The sequence below is a fragment of the Pipistrellus kuhlii genome, unplaced genomic scaffold, assembly GCF_014108245.1.
Source record: "Pipistrellus kuhlii isolate mPipKuh1 unplaced genomic scaffold, mPipKuh1.p scaffold_m20_p_3, whole genome shotgun sequence".
NCBI classification, from domain to species: domain Eukaryota; kingdom Metazoa; phylum Chordata; class Mammalia; order Chiroptera; family Vespertilionidae; genus Pipistrellus; species Pipistrellus kuhlii.
In genome coordinates this window covers 106205306-106225057 of record NW_023425529.1, presented here as the reverse complement: position 1 = coordinate 106225057, position 19752 = coordinate 106205306, and the positions used below count along the sequence as shown (strand labels likewise).

General features: G+C 44.9%; 1 protein-coding gene across 1 annotated transcript; it reads left to right on the top strand.

The window, feature by feature from the left end:
- Positions 1 to 568: 568 nt before the first annotated feature.
- Positions 569 to 1378, top strand: CCDC70 (coiled-coil domain containing 70). Its single transcript, XM_036456219.2, has one exon. The coding sequence runs from the start codon at positions 609 to 611 to the stop codon at positions 1308 to 1310; it is 702 nt and encodes a 233-aa protein (XP_036312112.1). The 5' UTR covers positions 569 to 608; the 3' UTR covers positions 1311 to 1378.
- The last annotated feature ends 18374 nt before the right edge of the window (positions 1379 to 19752 follow it).

Below are 19752 nucleotides of genomic sequence, written 5' to 3'. Positions count from 1 at the left end.
GAGGAGAAATCCCAGGAATCTCCTGAAGGAATGTCTGTTGCTCCACAGTGTGGTGCTGGTGAGACCTGCAGAGTGAGGACAGACCTGGCAGCTGCTTCCAGAAAGCTCAAAATGGAAATCATGTGTATGCTCCCTTTGTTTCCCCTGCACTCTAATCACTTTCCTGTGTTCAGTCCTTTTTCTCATCCCTTGACCCACCTTTATAGATATCAAAATTTTGAGGTAGTCCTGATAACTGATCTGTCAGTTATATGGCAATGTTTGGAAATCTTTCAGTATCTCCTTTTCTTTCTTTCCCTTCCCTAACCTTTCCTTCCCTTTCCTTTTTCTTTCCTAGTCGAGAACCATTGTCCTTGTTGACTGAGATCTATGATTTTAGAAGCCTGGAGCTTGAATATAATGACAACTTCTTCAGCCCAAATTCATGACAACTAAGCATGTTTTTATACCAAAGGGGACACAGAAAGATGGTTGGATTTTCCCAAAGCAAATGGTACAGACCCAACGGTTTGTCCTCTGGAATGTGATACTCATGAACATGTTCTTTTTGGTGCCTCCGCAGGGTTTGACCAGCTGACCTGGACTTGGCCAACGGCCTGTGATCCATCATGGCCAACCCACCATTCTGGCTGAGTAGGAAGATGTTTCTCTTCAAGGTGTGTAGATGGATGGGGCTTGCTTGTTTCCGGTCTCTGGTGGTGTCCTTGCCCAATGTTCGTCAGAAGAAACTAATTCATAAGCTGCAGAAGGAAAAGGCTTTTCGGGAAGAGATAAAAACTTTTCGTGAGAAAATAGAAGACTTCAGGGAAGAGATGTGGAATTTCCAAGGCAAGATCCGTGCTTTCCAGGGCCAGATCTTGGGCTTTTGGGAAGAAGAGAGACCTTTCTGGGAAGAGGAGAAGACGTTCTGGGAAGAGGAAAAAGCCTTCTGGGAAATGGAAAAATCCTTCCGGGAAGAAGAGAAAACCTTTTGGAAAAAGTACCGTACCTTCTGGAAGGAGGATAAGGCCTTCTGGAAAGAGGACAGCGCTCTGTGGGAAAGAGATCAGAACCTCCTTCAGGAGGACAGGGCTCTGTGGGCGGAGGAGAAGGCCCTGTGGGTAGAGGAGCGAGCTCTTCTGGAAGAGGAGAAGGCCCTGTGGGAGGATAAAAAGTCCCTCTGGGAGGAAGAGAACGCCCTCTGGGAGCAGGAGAAAGCATTCTGGGGAGACGGTAGGGGCCATGTTGCTGAGGAGCAGATAGCGGGAAATGGGCACCACAATGCCAATGCAGGGCCACGCTTGCCAGCCTTCTCCCGGAACAGAGCATGAGCACAGGAGACGAAGACCCCTGGGGTCCAAGCTTTGCTAGATTGAGATTCAAGTCTGGGTAACCCCCTGCGCTGGAGAAAATATGCACTTATTTGTCTCCCTGTTCAAAAGATCTAATAAAGTCCATCTTCTTGGAGAGATTTGAAAAACCAACTTCTTCAAAGAAGGCAAGTACATTTTTCCCAGGTTTTGTAATTCTTGAAGGTCACACTCACATTCTGCAAGCTGTATTGCTGTCCCAGGAATTTTACCATGAGCCTGGCATGTGTGGTGTTTGTGATAGAAACTATAGCTCTCCTTCAAAGTCAGAATGGGAGGCAAGGGGAAAGAGAGGCTCAGACAGAGACAGCTAGAGACATCTCTGCATCTGTCCCTCTGTCGGACATTCATTTCTCTTCCACTCTGGGCAATCTTGGAGGCCAGAATGGGGCTGACAGCTTTCTAGAAGAGGCCACCATACTGTTAATAACCCATTGATGCCTCATCCTCACTCGGAAGGCCATTTAGGACACAGGCAAAAACCGCTAATGGTCCACCTGCCCATAGTTCCAGGCTTCCCCCTAACTTTCTCAGCTGCCCTTTCTCTGTAGCATGAGAAAGGGGCATGGCATAGTGCTGAGTCTCTAGAGCACTACCCACATAGGCACTTCCCTTCTCTGATGATTGAGCCAAGTGGACCATGTAGGATGATCTGAGAAGTGAAGGGAGTCCTCCCTGTCCCATATACTGTCATTCACACTGTACCTGAATTTCTGCATTATCAATTCCTTCCTTGCATTTTCCTCCTTCCATTCATTTAAAATGTAAATGCCCCAGGAAGGTAATACATTAAATGAATGTACATTAATTTGGTCAGTAATTTACATGTCCAACTTTTATTTATTAGATGGTCTATATGGACATTGGTGAAAATACTAGATGTCAAGGCAAATACCTTTTGCTTTCCCTCTTCTTAGGCCTGGTCCTCATTGTTGTTAACACATCAACTTACCTCACCTTTGTGCATTTCTTACTACTCAACGAAGTTATTTCACATTTGCCAACTCACATAACCTTCACCACAACTCTTTGGTTGACAGGAAAGGTACATAAACCCATTGTAAGATGAGAAAACAGAGACTTAGTGAAGCAAAGTGATTGCATATGGCCAGGCAAGTAGTAAATGCAAGAGCCAGGACTAGAACTTTCAAGTCTGCCTTTTGGCCCATTTTTTTTCTAATATCGCCCTGGGAACTCGGCTTTAGAGTAGCTCAGCCAATAATGGCATCAGGGCTGGATGAACCTTTAAGCATTTGGGAATTTCACTGTGGTTTGGGGAAAGTTGGGGAAAGGAGAAAGAACGGGGTCCTCCTAGGTGTGCTGAGCAAACATTCCTAATTACAGGAGAGTGGAGCCACCCCAGGAGCAGGCAGGCCTCTGTGCCTGGGCACACTCTGGGAAAGTGTGGATTCTTTGCAAGGCCTCTGAGTCTCAGGAACCAGGGCCAGAGGAGTAGGAGCAGCTTGTTTGTCACATACTCAGCTTTGCCTCCTCAGCTTCCAATGGGCTCTGATCAAAGACATTAGAAAGCTGTAGGAACAAGAAGCTGGTGCAGACAATCCAATTTCAGGGAGAGATGGCAGGGCCCTCACTCACGAAGACTCATCTAATGAATGGTGCACAGGGTGGCAGGAACCCCAGATTCAGCATCCTCAGCAATTCCACCCCAAACAAAAGAAATAGAAGATTTGTTGATATTAAGACCAAAGAGGTAAACCAGGTGGATGCAGGAAGTGGGCACATGCAGAGAATTGACTCTCTTTAGAATCCCATAGAAATAATTGGGAGAGACAACTGTCATCTGGAGGAGGATGGAGGAGCTGCCAAGAGAGGACAGGCGGGTCCTCTGCATCCCATTCTTTATCCAGCAAACAGCTGTGAACCTTCATTGTCCCAGGCTCTGTCCCCTTAGGTCTAGGTGGGGAGATGGCAGGCAAACAGGCATGTGCCTCCCAAGGCAGGGTGGGTTGTGAGAGACAGGTCCACAGAGTGCTCCTTTGGGTGTCATTTAACCAGCTCGATGCCCTTGTGCCTCTCCAGCACTGTGCTATATCTGGGAATGGATGGGATCTGGAAAGGCTTTCTGGAGCAGGTGATGGCAGAGAAGCCTAACAGTCCAATGGGAATTCACTGAGGGAAGTCAGCCGGAGGCAGGCGTGCATTCCAGACAGAAGGTACAGTGTAGGCACATGAAAGAGGGCAGCAATTTGAGGACCTACAAACACGTCAGTGAACATGGAGGAAATGTAGAACAATGAATTGGACAAGAAGGCAGGTAACTGATGGCATGAGGCCTTGTAAACAACAGGGAGTTACTGAAGAATTTTAAAGAAGGGATGACATGTTAAGGTTTAAATTTTAAAAATGACATATGATTCCTCAAAGTGTGGTCCATGGACCACCAACATTGGCCTCACCTGGCAGCTTGTTGCAAATGCAGAATCTCAGACCCTGATCTCCTTAACCACAGGCTCTGCATTTTAACTAAGTCCCTGGGTGATTGGTATGGGCTTTAGAGTCAGGGGCACTCTTCTGTAGAGGAGCAGGTGGAGGAGGCTGGAGTGGAGAAAAGCAAGATCATCCACAGGTGGTTGAAGCAATCCAGGTAAGAGGTGCTGGTGTCCTGCCCTGATGGCAGTGGGGTGGGTGAAGAGCCACCAGCAACGTGGAGAGCTACTGGGGCAGATCAGCATCCACTGGCTGGGGGATGGATTGGGTGGGGGCAGTGCAGGAGAGGCATGTATAGAAATGATGCAGAGGGTCCTGACTAGGACATTGAGGTTTGGCTGTGCCGTCACTAAGGGAGGCTGAGGAGGAGCAGGGCTTTCCAGAGGTGAAGAGTGTAGTACAAGATGTGGAAGATGGCAGGTTCCCTTCACCTGTTAGGTAGAGCATTTCTCCAAGCCTGGTTAGTACTTGGGTTAACTCCACCTTCTTTATTGTTCATACACCCAACAAGAAGTTGTGCAGCCAGCATCCTTCATCAGTTAATCAAGCATCCATCCATTCATTTCAATGCCGTTGTGCCTTTCTGGCACTGAGCTTCTACTGTAGTATGGCTGAGAATGGCGTTATTCCTGCCTACAGGAAGCTTTCCATCTAGTTAGGGAACACATGACCAAGTAATCACAATGTCATTATTTGTAGAATTCAGCAAATGCCAGGAAGGAGGAGGATATCTGGAGCTGCCTCTCTGAAAGCAGCCCAACAGTGCACCCCACCTGGGGATGTTAAACATACTTGGGTGTATGTGAGATCTGCAGAGAGATGAATTCAAGTTTCAGTCAAGCTAACGGAAGCCTAAGGACAAGAAAGCTGTGTACAAATAATAACGAAATCAGTGGGCCCTCACATAGGTTCACAGGTGAAGGAACGGATGCAGATAATGTCTGTGAAAGCAACGTCTAACCTCTGGGTTATTACTGCTGTTAGCACAACAGAGCTAAACCTCCCCCCAGCCTCGGCAGCAACCAAAGCTGGTTTCCTCTTTAAGATGGCACCGATGACAGCATCACTGAGCTTCTGAGAGATTTCCTGGGTGCTCTGTCACCTAAGGCACAGGCAGACGTCTGGATCTCCTGGCGGGGGCATGCCAGCCATGCTCTCTCAGAGCCCTGCTCATTCAGCTGGGCTCCAATTCATTATCATGTTTGTTCAGATCATACTGTAGACACTTGCAGACCCAGGGTGGCAGGAAGAGCATCTATTGTTGTCACTGTTACCTCACCACCGAATTCACCCTGAGGAACTGTCACCTTTCCCACAAAGCATGAGCCCACCCAAAGCTCTTGCCTGAACCTGCCAGAAGGGAAAGTCAGCATTTTTGAAACACAGTGGGTTGTCCTTGGAAGTGTGATCTGCTCATGGGGCCTGTCATTGCTACCTTTAAGCTGTGGACGACATGCATCAGACTCACCAAGGGTGCTTATCAAAAATGTAAATCCTTGGCTCTACTTGCCAAATCAATCTCTGGGACCAAAACTCAACATCTGCATTTCTAACATATTTTCTAGATTATTTTTATGCAAACTAAATTCTGGGAAACATTTGTGTACAGTAGAAAAAGCACTGGGGTAGAAACCAAGGTCCCAACTCTGTTCCCGTTTCTGCCACTCATGGTTAAGAGCTGGAGGGCACAGCTTGAGCCTGTTTCCATAGCTACAGAAATAGTGGACTTTTTTTTTTTTTTTTTTTTTTTTTTTTTTTTTAAATATATTTTTATTGATTTTTTTACAGAGAGGAAGGGAGAGAGATAGAGAGCTAGAAATGTCGATGAGAGAGAAACATCAACCAGCTGCCTCCAGCACCCCCCCCCCCCCACCGGGGATGTGCCCGCAACCAATGTACATGCCCTCGACCGGAATCGAACCCGGGACCCTTCAGTCCGCAGACCGACGCTCTACCACTGAGCCAAACCGGCTTCGGCAGAAATAGTGGACTTTTAAAGTAAAGAAGTTCCTGATTGGCAGTTAGTCTGAAGTATGGAGCCTCTCCTGAGAAGTTAGGATGGGGAAGGATAGTTCAGAGGTTCTGTGTCCTTCCTCTGCAGCCCAGGCACAGATTCCCTGGGTACAGAGGTGTGGCCCCAGAGCATGCAGCTTCTGTTTGTTGGACATGCATCCAAAGGGAAGACCGGGTACCAAAGAGGTGGCACCTGAAGTAACCCAAATAAGTCCTTGCTAACTTCCATCTGTGCATAGGTTTGAATCTCCTCTCAGCAGCCTAGACCCACTTCTAGGAGACAAAGTTACACTAAATATAATATAAGAACTGTAAACTTCAAGTAAGAGAAAAATATCTGGTAAAAATTTGCTGTGGATCATAGACCAATGGTACACCAAAAATCCTGCTCTTGTTAACCTAGAATTTTCTAGGACCTTATTGACATATCTATAATATATATATATATATATATATATATATATATATATATATATATATATATATATATATATATATATATATATAAAAGGTGTCTCTCTTACCATCTGACCAGTCGCTATGACATGCACTGACCACCAGGGGGCAGACGCTCAACACAGGAGCTGCTAAGCTGCAGTGACTTGGCAGTGGCAATTCAGTGACACATCTTGAAACCAGAGAGGAGGGAGCCCAATTCCTCACAGGGCTGTGGTTATGTTGTTGCTGGGGCACTGTCAGCCCCAAATCTGGTTTACTGCACACTTGCATTTGCATTCCACACCCTGTAGGACAGCAACTTCTCAGAGTGACCTCTTGTACTCCAGGACCCCCAGGAGGATCTCAGAGAGCTGGTTCTGACCTGATCCCCACAAGCCAGGCTGGGGGACTCCACCTGCCAGAGGGACCCCCTGCTCACTCTGCAGATGCCAGGGAGGAACTGCAGGAGGTTGACTCCAGGACGTGTCTGGCCCATCTTGTCCAGTCCCACCCTGCAGGCCACCTTCTAATGAATATTCTTTCAATGTGCATGATTCTGTGTACCAGGTACTAGTCTGTCTATAAATTCCCTGACATGCTAAACAGAGTTCTCTGTTCTTCCAAGGGCCATCCAGTGTGATGTGTCAACTCTCATTTTTAAAACTTCTAACATAGCTTTTCATTTAATTCAGACCCAGAAGAACAAAGGGCCATGTATAGCTCATTACTGTTAATAGTCATGAGAGCGGTATGAGAAAGCGAATGGACTCAGTTTATGGGTCAGAGACCATCCTAGGTGCCAGTGGTACCTCCATTGCTTACCAGAACATGGCTGTATAAGTTTCTTAGTGCTGCCCTAACAAATTACCACAAATCTGGTGGTTCACATTTCTGGAGATAGATATTTGAAATCAAGGTGGTGTCAGGGCTAGTTCCTGGAGGCTCTGAGGGACAACCCATTCCATGACACTCTCCTAGCTTCTGTTGGCTGCTTGGTATCAAGGGGCATCATTCCAATTGCTGCCTCCACCTTCACAGGTACTCTGTGTGTCTCCACGTCTTAAATCTCCAAATCTCTGATAAGAACACCACAAATTGGATTTAGGGTCCACCCTAAGCCTAGGATTATCTCATGGCAAGTTTTTTTAACTTAATAGGGTCTGCAAATATCCTATCCTATACAACAAAAGCCTAATCTGCTAAGTAGTCTGACCATTCATTTGACCATTTGAACCAGTCACTATAATGTGCACTGACCACCAGGGGGCAGATGCTCCAACTGGTAGGTTAGCTTGCTGCTGGGGTCCGGCCAATCAGGACTGGGCAAGATGGACTGGACAAGCCCTGGAGCCCTCCCACGGTCCCTCCCTGGTTGGCCAACCTCCTGTGGTCTCTCCCCCGCCAGCCAGCCAGTCCCAATTGGGACTTGGCAAGACGGGCTGGGCATACCCAGGATGAATCCATGCACTGGGCCAGTTTTAACCCAATCCCCACAGGTCAGGCCGAGGGACCCCACCAATGCACAGATCCATGCACTGGGCCTCTTGTGTATGTGTGTGTGTGTGTGTGTGGTGTGTGTGTGTGTGTGTGTATAACCATTTGACCATGACATGCACTGACCACCAGGGGGCAGATGCTCAATGCACAGTCATGAAAACATGGAATAGACTGATGAATCTCAGAGGGAAGTGGGGAGAGAGGAGGGTGGAAAAGATATGCATACTATGCTTCCCACTTTCAGAAGAGTAAGCTGAAGCCTTCTCTCCTGAAGTCCCCTTGCTGTGTGCTATGGCTAAAGGAATTTTGAAAATGTAATTCAAATCCCCAATTAGTTGACTCTAAATAAATCAAAAGGAGTTTATCTTGGATGGAACAGAGTTAGTGAGGTGAGGCCTTAATATGAAAAGAAAATCAACAGGTGCTCTCCCGCTGTCCTGAAAGAAAACAAAGAGCCTTGCTGTGAGCTGTCTATGGAAGAGCAACGTAGGGAGGATGATAGTGGTCTCCAGGGACTGAGAGTGACCCTGGAAAGCAGCCGAGACCTCAGTCCTGTAACTGCAAAAAGCATAGTTCGGACAACTACATGAATAGACTTGAAAGAGAATCCCAAATGCCAGAGAACACAGCCTTGCCCAACATCTTTCAGACTTTGCCATCCCTGAGCTGAGGACCCAGTTGTGCTATGGCCAAATTCTTCCTCCCAGAAACTGTGAGATAAGAAGTGTATATTGTTTGAAGGCAATGAGTCTGTGGTGATTTGTCATGCAGCAACAGAAACTCATACATATTTTGGTACCCAGAGGTGAGGTACTAAAATGTGTAAGTACAATACCTTTGGATCTAACCAGTGGGCAGAGGGTGGAGGAATTTGAGAAACATGCTAGAGAAAGCCTAGATTACCTTGATAGTCTGTTAGTAGAAATCTGGACTTAGAGGACACTGCGAGTGACGGCTCAGAAGGGAACGAGGTATGTTTATTAATGTAAGTTGTGCATTTAATAATCCTATACTTTATTATCTATATATATGCACACATACATACATAAAATTGTTATGTGGGCATAAATGAGTTGATGGAAGATAAATTCAGATTACATATGTCATTACCTAGCCCAGTCCTGGACTTATATTTAGTAATTATTAGTTTATTTCTTTCATCTTTCACATGTCAAGCCCTGGATTAGACACTTTATTTGTATCTTACATAAGACAGTAAATTTATTTTATTTTGCCTTCATCCACATAAGAATGGGGAATATAAAATTATTTTCAAGTCTCACAAGTAACATTATTTTATACTATAAAAGGAATTGTCTAAATATCCTGGAAATGTAAGCTAAAATGAAATACATAGCAAGAAGATTTTATAACTTTCTATAGGAACGCTATGAACAAATGTATGCCAGAAATTTAGATGACTTCCACAATTGGAGTAAATTATTGCACACAGTGGGCAAAAGTAGCCTTATAGTGGTCTGTATGGAAAAAGACATGCAGGCTGTGATTATTAACTTTGTTTTGCATATTCACAACTGTAAATCTACTTTTGCCCCACCCTATACATAGGAGGTTTGTACAACAGCCTGGTAACACAGCCGGTTTTCCTCACCTACAGCTGCTTATGAGGATCACCCGGAGAGCTCTCAAAGTCTCTGTGACCAGGCCTCTTCTGAGATCAAACAAGCTCTAATCTCAGGGGCAGGGCCCTGCATGTCTGCCTTGAAAGCTCCCTGGATGGTTTCATTCGGGCAGGCAAAGTTGAGAATCACTGTGCCAGGGTCCTCTGTGTAGCAATGAGAGCTATCTTCAAAAATGCATGCACTTGCCAAAACCAGTTTGGCTCAGTGGATAGAGTGTCGGCCTGCGGACTGAAAGGTCCCGGGTTCAATTCTGGTCAAGGGCATGTACCTTGGTTGCGGGCACATCTCCAGTTGGGGGATGTGCACGAGGCAACTGATGGATGACTCTCTCTCATCGATGTTTCTAACTCTCTATCCCTCTCTCTTCTTCTCTGTAAAAAATCAATAAAATATATATATTTTTAAAAACAAAAATGCATGCACTTGGCTTTTCAAAATATGTCTGTCCCTTTTCAAATCCTACTCTGCCCAAAGAATTGGCAGCTGCATTGTGAAGTCTTCCCATTCAACACAGCCTTTGATATTCAATCTGCTCTGTGCATAGCTTTATTATAGCTCACACAGAAATAGTCATTCCTAATGGGAGGAAAAATGAAATATTAAACTGAAGGCAAGTTCATTGAGGATATATGGATAGATGATAGATAGGTGATAGACAGAGAGATGTATCCTAAAAAATAAAACCCTAATATGCAAATCAACAAAAGGACAGAACAACTGGTCGCTATGAGCAGGGCCTAAGCTGGAAGGCGGACATCTCCTGAGGGGTCCTGGACTGAAAGAGGGTGCAAGCCAGGCTGAGGTACCTCCTCGCCCCCCAACCTCCAGTGCACAGATGTTGTGCGCCAGATCTTAGTGTATAATATAAACTCAAAACTTATTCTCCAGAGTGTTTTCTCAAGCCATTGAGATTTTGCTTCCCAGCAACTGTCATCAGTTTTGCTCAAATAAATTTAAAAAATTCTCTACAGGTATGAACATTTCTTATGTCAACAAGAGAATGGAACAATAAAAAAGTTCTAGCTCTGGTCAGTATTACTCAGTTAGTTGGAGCATTGTGCTGTGCACCAAAAGGGTTTGGGCTTGATTTCTGGGTAGGGCACATACCTAAGTTTCTGTTTTGATCCTAGGCAACTTGTCAGTGTTTCTCTCTCTCTCCAATAAGAACAAAATTCTCTTGGTCATCTGTATGTCCACTTTGGAAAAGTGTCTATTTAGGTCCTTTGCCCAGTTTTAATTTGGATTGTCTTCCTTTTGCTAAGTTGTATGAGTTCCGTATATATTTTGAAAGTTAACCTCTTATCAGATGTATCATTGGTAAATATGTCCTCCCATACAGTGGGCTCCCTTTTCATTTTGTTAATTGTTTCTTTTGCTGTTCAGAAACTTTTTATTTTGATGTAGTCCCATTTGTTTATTTTCTCCTTAGTTTCCCTTACCCTGCGAGATGTATGACAAACATATTGCTGTGAGAGACATCTGTGATTTCTCCTAAGATTTTTATGGTTTTGCCACTTACATTTAAATCTTCTATCCATTTTGGGCTTATTCTTGTATATGGTATAAGTTGGTGGTCTAGTTTCCTTTTTTTGCATGTACCTGTCCAGTTTTCCCAGCACCATTATTGAAGAGACTGTCTTTCCTGCATTGTATACTGTTGCCTCCTTTGTCAAATATTGAGCTTAATGGCTTGGGTCAAATTCTGGGTACCTGTCCTGTTCCATTGGTCTATATGCCTGTTGTTGTGCTAGTATCAGGCTGCTTTAAATCACAGTGGTTTTGTAGTATAGCTTAACATCCAGTATTGTGATCCCTCCAACTTTGTTCTTTCTCAAGATTGCTGGGGCTATTTGGGGTCTTTTTTGTTGTTGTTGTTGTTCCATATACATTTTTGGAGTGTTTGTTTTAGATCTATGAAGTATGCCATTGGTATTGTAATGGGGATTGCATTAAATCTATAGATTGTATTGGGCAGTATGGACATTTTGTTGATGTTCATTCTACCAATCCATGAACATGGAATAGTGTTGTACTTGTTTATATTTTCCTCTATCTCTTTTTTCAGCATCCTATAGTTTTCTGAATACAGGTCTTTTACCTCCTTAGTTAAATTTATTCCTAAATATCTTAATATTTTTTAGACTCTTCTACAAAGGGGACATACAGATGGCCAAGAGACATATGAAAAAAGGCTCAAAGTCATTAATCAGCAGAGAGATGCAAAATAAAATGACTATGAGGTGTCACCTCACACCTGACAGAATGGCTACCATCAATAAATCCAACAAATGACAAGTGCTGGTGAAAATGTAGAGAAATGGAAACCCTAGTGCACTGCTGGTGAGAATGTAGACTAGTGCAGCCACTGTGGAAAACAGCATGGAGTTTCCTCAAAAAATTAAAAATGGAACTGCCATTTGATCTAATAATCTGACATGTAGGAATATATACCAAGAAATCAGAAACACCAATCGGAAAGGATATATGCACCCCTATGTTCATAGCAGTACAATTCACCATAGCTACGATTTGAAACAGCCTAAGTGCCCATCAGCAGATGAGTGGATTAAAAAACAGTTGTACATCTACACACAGTGGAATACTTTGGTAAAAAGAATGAACTCTTGCCATTCACAACATCATAGATGGACTTGGAGATCATTATGCTAAGTGAAATAAGCCAGTTGGAGAAAGATAAATATCACATGATCTCACTTATTTGTGGAATATAATGAACAACATAAACTGATGAACAAAAACATCCAGATAATAAAGAACATTATAAACTGATGAACAAAAAGATAGATACAGAGGCAGTAAAGCATCAAACAGACTGTCAAATTACAGCAGGAAGGTTAGGGAGAGGTGGGGAAGATAAGAGATCAACCAAAGGACTTATAAGCATGTATATAAGCATAACTAATGGACTCAAAACACTGGGAGGTGAGGGCATGTATGGGCATATATGGGAGTGAGGTGGAGGAAGGGCAATGGTAAGATATGTACACATATAATACCTTAATAAAATAAATGGGGAAAAAAAGATCCAGAGACAGAGAAGCATCAAACAGACCATCAAACTTCAGAGGGAAGGAGGTGTGAGAGGGTAAGAGCTCAACCAAAGGACTTATATGCATGCATATGAGCATAACCAATGGGCACAGACACTAGGGGGGTGAGGGCATGTGTGTGTGGGGGGAAGGGAGACTGGGGAGAGGTCAATGGGGGGGGGGGGGAAGGAGACTTATATAGTACTATTTATAATACTTTAAACAATAAAGAATTTTTTTAAAAAAATAAAGGCCCTGGCTTTGAGTTTTTCCATTCACATTAATCCAGTACAATGGAACCTTGTTGTTTTTGTTTTGTTTTGTTTTGTTTTGTTTTTCTTAATTGATTTCAGAGAGGAAGAGAGAGAGAGAGAGAGAGAGAGAGAGAGAGAGAGAGAGAGATAGAACCATCAATGATAAGAGAGAATCAATGATCTGCTGCCTCCTGCACAACATTCCACATTGAGGATTGATCCCACAATCCAGACATGTGACCTGACTGGAAATTGAACCATGACCTCCTGGTTTTTAGGTCAATGCTCAACCACTGAGCTACACCAGCTTGGCAAATTATCTCCTTTGTTTGTTGCCTGAGAGACTCTTTTTGTCATGCTGAGGTATCAGCATGAAAAGGTTGTCAGGTCAAAAACTGAAGTTTTGTTCCACAGCAGAGATATTTTTTCCATGAACAACCTGATTGAGAGCCGAATTGTTAGAGAAGGGAGATATTTGAGAACCAAGGTTTCACTGTAATGCATAGCTTTATTTGTCTCATTTCTATCCTTTAAAAGAAATTATAGGTATTTGTTTCCATGACCAGACCACAGAATGTGGAAAAATCTGAGTCTCTTGGGGACAGTAAATTTTGCAAACTCTGTCAACAATTCTCATTCCCTTATATCCTTCTCCCATTTTGAAGGCTTTTAGGCCCTTGGGGAACAGAGTGCTGCTGAGTAGAAAGGTGAGCTGGGCCTGTTAATCTGACTGCTGTTCTCCCAGATATCTCTTAACTCTGTAGTGCCCGGTCATTTCTAGCTTCCTGGGACCGTCTCAGTTTATTTCTTTAATTTTTATGTTTAAAACATCTCCAAACATAGACAGACCTATATAATTTACATAAATAATAAAATATGATCATATAAGCATATGGTATTGGGTCGGCAACTAAGTAATTGCGGATTTTTTAAAGAAAATCAAAGACAATTTTTTTATGGAACTAAATAACTTTATTCTGTAATGTATTGCCCATTTTGATCAATGACCTTTTGCCATCTTTCAGGCAGCATCATAATCCCACGTTCAAAAAACTTCTGGTTTTTATTAGCAAAAAACTGAATCAGGTACGATTTGACATCATCATCATTATTAAAATTTTTACCATTCAAGGAGTTTTGTAAAGATTGAAACAAAAAGTAATCAGATGGTACAAGGTTAGGACTATATGGTGGATGTGGCAAAACATCCCAACCAAGCTCCATTAATTTTTGCCGAGTGACCAAAGATGTGTGTGGCCTTGCATTGTCATGATGGAATACAACACCTTTTCGATTTGTCAATTCGGGCCACTTTTCTTTAACTGCATTGTTTAATTTCGTTAGTTGTTCAATGTAGACATCAGAATTGATCGTTTGGTTGGGTGGTAAGAGTTCAAAGTAGACAATTCCTTTGTAATCCCACCAAACTGATAACAAAACCTTCTTTTGATGAATATCAGCTTTTGATGGTGTTTGAGTTGGTTCACCTGGCCTGCTCCACGATCTTTTCCGCTTGATATTGTTGTAAACAACCCATTTTTCATCGCCAGTTATCAGTCGTTTTAAAAATGAATCATTTTCATTATGTTTCTTTAGCAAATCGCAGCTGCTAATGCGTTGCGTTAACTGTGATTCTTTCAGTTCGTGAGGAACCCATGTATCGAGTTTTTGAACATAGCCAAGTTGTTTTAAGTGATTTTCAATGCATGTATGTGATACATGAAGCTTCTCTGCAATCTCACGTGTTGTACTGTGACAGTCCGAATTGATTATTGCTTTGATTAGGGCATCATCAACTTCAACTGGACGACCAGAGCGTTTTTCATCTTTGAGTGAAAAATCACCAGAACGAAATTTGGCAAACCAATTTTGACACTGCCGTTCTTTTAAGGCTTCGTCACCATAAACAGCACATAACTTTTTATGAGCTTGGGATACGTTTTTCCCTTTGTGGAAATAAAAAAGCAAAATATGACAAAAATGTTCCTTTTGATTTTCCATTTTTCAACGAACGCCAAACAAAAACTACAAAACAGATCAAAAAACTTTTTTTACTGATTAACAGCTGAATAGCCAACTATCAAATAACAAAACCTAAAAATTCAACTGAAGCCATATATGTGTGAAACCCGCAATTACTTAGCTGCCGACCCAATATTTTTACTTGATGCAATTTTTTCAAAATTTATTTTCCCCTGAGCTGCTCCCACCTCTGTAATCTCTCCAACCCTCAGCATGTTACATCAGTCCCCTTCCCTACCACCATCTAGGTGACCCATATGCCTGCATATAAGATGGGTTATCAGTGTTAATAATGGCCTCCAGCATACTTTCCTGCATCTTGCTTTTCTCACACAATAGCATTTTATAGGAAGCCCTCCAAGTAAATTGGTTCAGCTTCATTTCATTCCTTCTCATGGCTTCATAACCTCTGGTGATGTGCAACTCATTGTGATTTTTTTAAACTGTTCTCCCACTGATGGGAATTTATGTCAAATCCAGGTGTGGCTGTTTGTCTATTATGTGTTTAATAGAAATTACCAAATTACTTGGCCAAAAAACTATAATATTCATACTTTTCTTCATATTTGCCTTTTTATGGGCCAAACTGTTTCCTCCTCAAATTCATACATTGTGAACCTGCATGAATTCCCCCACTGTGACTGCCTTTGAAGATAGGCCTTTAAGGGAGGTTATTAAGGTGACATGAGATCATAAGGATGGGGCCCAAATCCAAAATAAAAAGAGGAAAAGACACCAGGGATATGCCCAAAGGAAAGTCCATGGGAGGACACAATGATAAGGAGACCATCTGCAAGCCAGGAGAAACCAAACCTACCAATACCTTGATCTTGGACTTCCAGCTTCCAGAACTGTAAGAAAATTAAGTTCTGTTGTTTGAGCCTCCCAGTCTATGGTAATTTGTTATGGCAGCTCTAGCAAATCAATATGCACCTTACCATGCTATGTTCTTCAATATGATTTAACTAGAGGCCCAGTGCACAAATTCATGCACCAGTGGGATCCCTTGGCCTGGCCTGCAGGGCCAAAACCAGCTCTCTGACATCCTGCAAGGGATCTCAGATTGTGAGAGGGCACAGGCCAGGCCAGTGGACCTCACTGGTGCATGATCGGAGCCAGGGAAGGACACGGGAGTTGGGCCAGTCAGGGAGTGATAGTGGGAGGGCTCCAGGATGTGTCCAGCCTATCTCGCTCAGTCCCAATTGGCTGGACCCCAACAGCAAGCTAATCTACCAGTTGGAGCATCTTCCCCCTGGTGGTCAGTGCACATCATAGCAAGTGGTTGAGTTGCTTTAACATATTATTAGCATATTACACTTTGGTTGAATGGCTGACTAGCCAACTGGACACTTAGTATATTAGGCTTTTATTATATAGGGTTATCTCTTATAAGTCCTTGCATTCATTAAATTTATTTTTAAATATCTTATAGGGTTTCTTATGGTATGATCATGGGGATTGGGGTAGGCAGGATTATTTGGAAAATTTACATTTTCCTAGAAAATCATTTTTTTTTTTTGGTCCAGGTTTTCAAAAAACAGGATTTTGCCATTGAGTTGCCCATGATATTAATATAACTATCTGAGGGTTTTCTGATTTTTTTTATATTCCCTTTCTCATTATTAATATTATCTGTTTGGCTCTCTCTGTTCTTTTTATCGTAATCAATACCACAATGGTTTCATATACTTTTCAAAGAATTAGCTTTTATTTTTTTTTATTTTTTTAAATCAATCTTTATTGTTCATATTATTACAAAGGTTCCTCATTTCTTCCCCCCTCCACCAGGTTCCCACCCCACCCTCCACCCCCTCCCCATCCCCCATTGACCTCATCCATAGGTGCACAGTTTATGTTCAGTCTCTTCCTCCCTCCCTTTCCCAGATAGTAAATCCCTTTTCAGATAGTAAATCAGTTACTTAGCATTTTCTCATATCAATAATACCTCCACATGCCCAATGATACACTTCACACAAAAGACATTTCCAAATAGGTCAACCAGCCTCATCCAGGCCCCACCCAAGGCACTCACAGATCAACACCCCAGCGCTATACTAACTCAACACACCCAGATCTAAGCCTTCATCACTTGATTCAGCAGACCCTCAAGTTCCTGCAAAAGTTTCCAGCCATGTCTGAGAGGCAGCCATGGGGCGGGGGCAGGCGAGGAGCCAGCTGTTCAGGGCCTGGCTGCTCCGGGACTGGCCTCTGTTGCTCTGATTCGTTCCACAACCAGCTGCTCCGGGTCTGGTCACTGCCGCTCCCAACCTAGTTGCTCTGGACTTGGTTGCTGCTGCTCCGGGCCTGGCCGCACCCGGCCCGGCTGCTCTGGGCCCAGCTGCTCCGGGCCCGGCCACTCCAGGCCTGGCCGCTCCCAGCCTGGCAGCCGCTGCTCTGGGCCTGGCTACACCCAACCCGGCTGCTCTGGGCCTGGCCGCTCCCGAACTAGTTGCTCTGGACTTGGCTGCTGCTGCTCCGGGCCTGGCCTCACACCACACGGCTGCTCTGGGCCCGGCTGCCCCGGGCCCGGCCGCTCCAAGCCTGGCTGCTCCCTGCCTGGATGCTTCGGGCTTGGCTACTGCTGTTCTGGGCCTGGCTGCTCCCAACCCGACTGCTCTGGGCCCGGCTTCTCCGGGCCCGGCCACTCCGGGTCTGGGTGTTCCTGGACTGGCCACCCTGGGCTTGACCGCCTCTGCCTCAGGCCTGGCTGCCACTGCACCAGGTCTGGCTGCTCCAGTGCTGGCTATTGCTGCTCTGGTTCTGACTGCTGCTGCTCTGGGGCCTGGCTGTTGCTGCTCTGGGCCCAGCTGCCACTGCCTTGTGCCTGGCCACTCTAGGCCTGGCCGCCACTGTTCCAACATTCTGTCCTTTTTTTTTTTTTTTTTAAACGCATTTATGTTGCAATGTTGGCTGGTGAGTTGAGTTCTGACTTAGTCTTTGATTTTTCAAGATCTTCTTTATATTCTTTCTTAAGTAATTTTACTATATTTTGCTCTCACTTAATTTCTTCACATTGAGAACTTCTTTGGTTTCTTCCTCTTTGTTCTGGGAGCTCAGCAGGTTGGCCTGTGGCACCCCTTTGTTCTCCGCGGGCTCCTGCACTGCTTCAGCCTGTTGCCGGGGTCGGCGCCACCCAAGAAGCAGCCCCCGGCCTTGGCTCTGTTGCCAGCGCTCAGTGGTCCAAGGCTCAGGGGCACCCCACCCCCTGGGGGCTCCGTCGCCCGGCTCCTTGCTGGTGCCCGGCTGGCCGGTGTCCAGCAGGGGCTCCTGCTCCTCGTTGAGTTCCTCCAGTCTGGAGCTTTTTTTCTCCTTCCCGCTAGGGGAGTCTAGGATCAGAGTCACAGACTGTCTTCTGCGCTCAGTGTGCGCAATTTCGGGGGCTCCGCTTTTCGCCGCTCCCCTGGGATTCCGCCTCACAGCCCCGTCTCACCCTGCCTGAACCTGGGTCCCCAGGGTCTGGCCTAGGACTGGGGGTCAGAGCAGTCGAAACTGGAGCCCAATACGGCCAGGGCTCCTGTTTCCTTCCCTCCAGGGCAATCCCGCATCAGAGAGGGATTGGCCTAGAACTGGGGTTCAGAGCAGTCCGGACTGAGGCTTAGCGCCGCCGGAGGCTTTGTTTCTTCTGGCTAGGGTAATCCAGCATCAGAGTCAACATTCAGTCCTCTGCGTACAATGTGCGCATGACTCCGGGGGCCCTGCTTTTCGCTGCTCCCCTGGGATTCCACCTCACAGCCCCGTCTCCCCCGCCGGAGCCTGGGTCCCCAGGGTCTGGCCCATAACTGGGGCTCAGCGCTGCCGGTTCGGGGGATTAGCCCAGGCTGGGGGTTTTATTTCCTTCCTGCTAGGGAACGCCAGGCAGGCACCCAGCCCTCTCCTCCTCTCCGGCTGCGACCTCTCCACACGCGCATGCGTGCGGGCACGCAGCATGTCTCAATACCTTAGGCTTTTCCAGCTCCTCTGATTTTCCTTCTGGTTTTCTCTTTCCTTCTTGTTGTAGAATTTTCAGTCAGTCGACTACCTGTAGCTCTGGGCAATGTCCACTCTACATTTTAGTTGTATTCCATTGAAATTGTTCTGTGCTGCTGCGGTTAGATGTCTACCCGAGCAGCCATCTTGGATCCTCTCCAAAGAATTAGCTTTTAAAATCAACTGTTTCTAATTAGATTTTCTTTGGTATTTCATAAATTTTGGTATTAATCATGATTAATTCTCTTTGAATAGCAATTTAATATTTTATTGGAGGTTCTAATAAATGCAATAAAAATTAAACAAAAGAACAAGTAAAATGGAAATGATATAAAACTTTTTTTGCTGATTATATACATATTGGTCTTGTGCACAAAATTTGTGCAATGGGGGTGAGGGGAGTGTCCCTCAGCCTGGCCTACACTCTCTCCAACCTGGGACCCCTTGGACATCCCTCTTACAATCTGGGACCGCTGGCCCCTAACTGCTTACCTGCCTGCCTGCCTAATTGCTCATGCTAATTATGCCTGCTGGCCTGCTCATTCCCATCTCCCCCCAACTCTAGCCTTCTTGCCCTACTTTCCCCACTTGCCGGCTTGATTGCTCCCAACTGCTCCCTCTGCCAAGGCCCCACCAACCGTCCTGGTCACCCCCAATTGCCCTTCCCTGCTAGCCTGGTTTTCCCTAACTGCCCTCCCCTGCCAGCCTGGTCACCCCTAACTGCCCTCCCCTGCTGGCCTGATCACCCACAGCTGCCCTCCCCTGCCAACCATCTTGTGGCAGCCATCTTGTGACCCACATGGAAGTGGCCATCTTGTGACCACATGGGGGCAGCCATTTTGGGCAAGGATGTGATGGTCAATTTGCTTATTGCCTCTTTATTATGTAGGATATCCAAGCCCTACAGCTCTGAAGCCATGCTAAGCTACGTGCTCTCTGTAAACTAGAAAAACGTACTCAGATGGAAAGAAACATTCTAAAAAAGGGCGAGGGGGTTTGTCACCCTCACCAACATTTGAGTAGCAACCCAATTGTGGAGATAAAAACAACAACTTAGCCCTATCTGAGAAGA

Excerpts from the sequence above, each read along its gene's own strand:
- CCDC70 (XM_036456219.2), top strand. The coding sequence starts at position 609 with ATGGCCAACCCACCATTCTGGCTGAGTAGGAAGATGTTTCTCTTCAAG.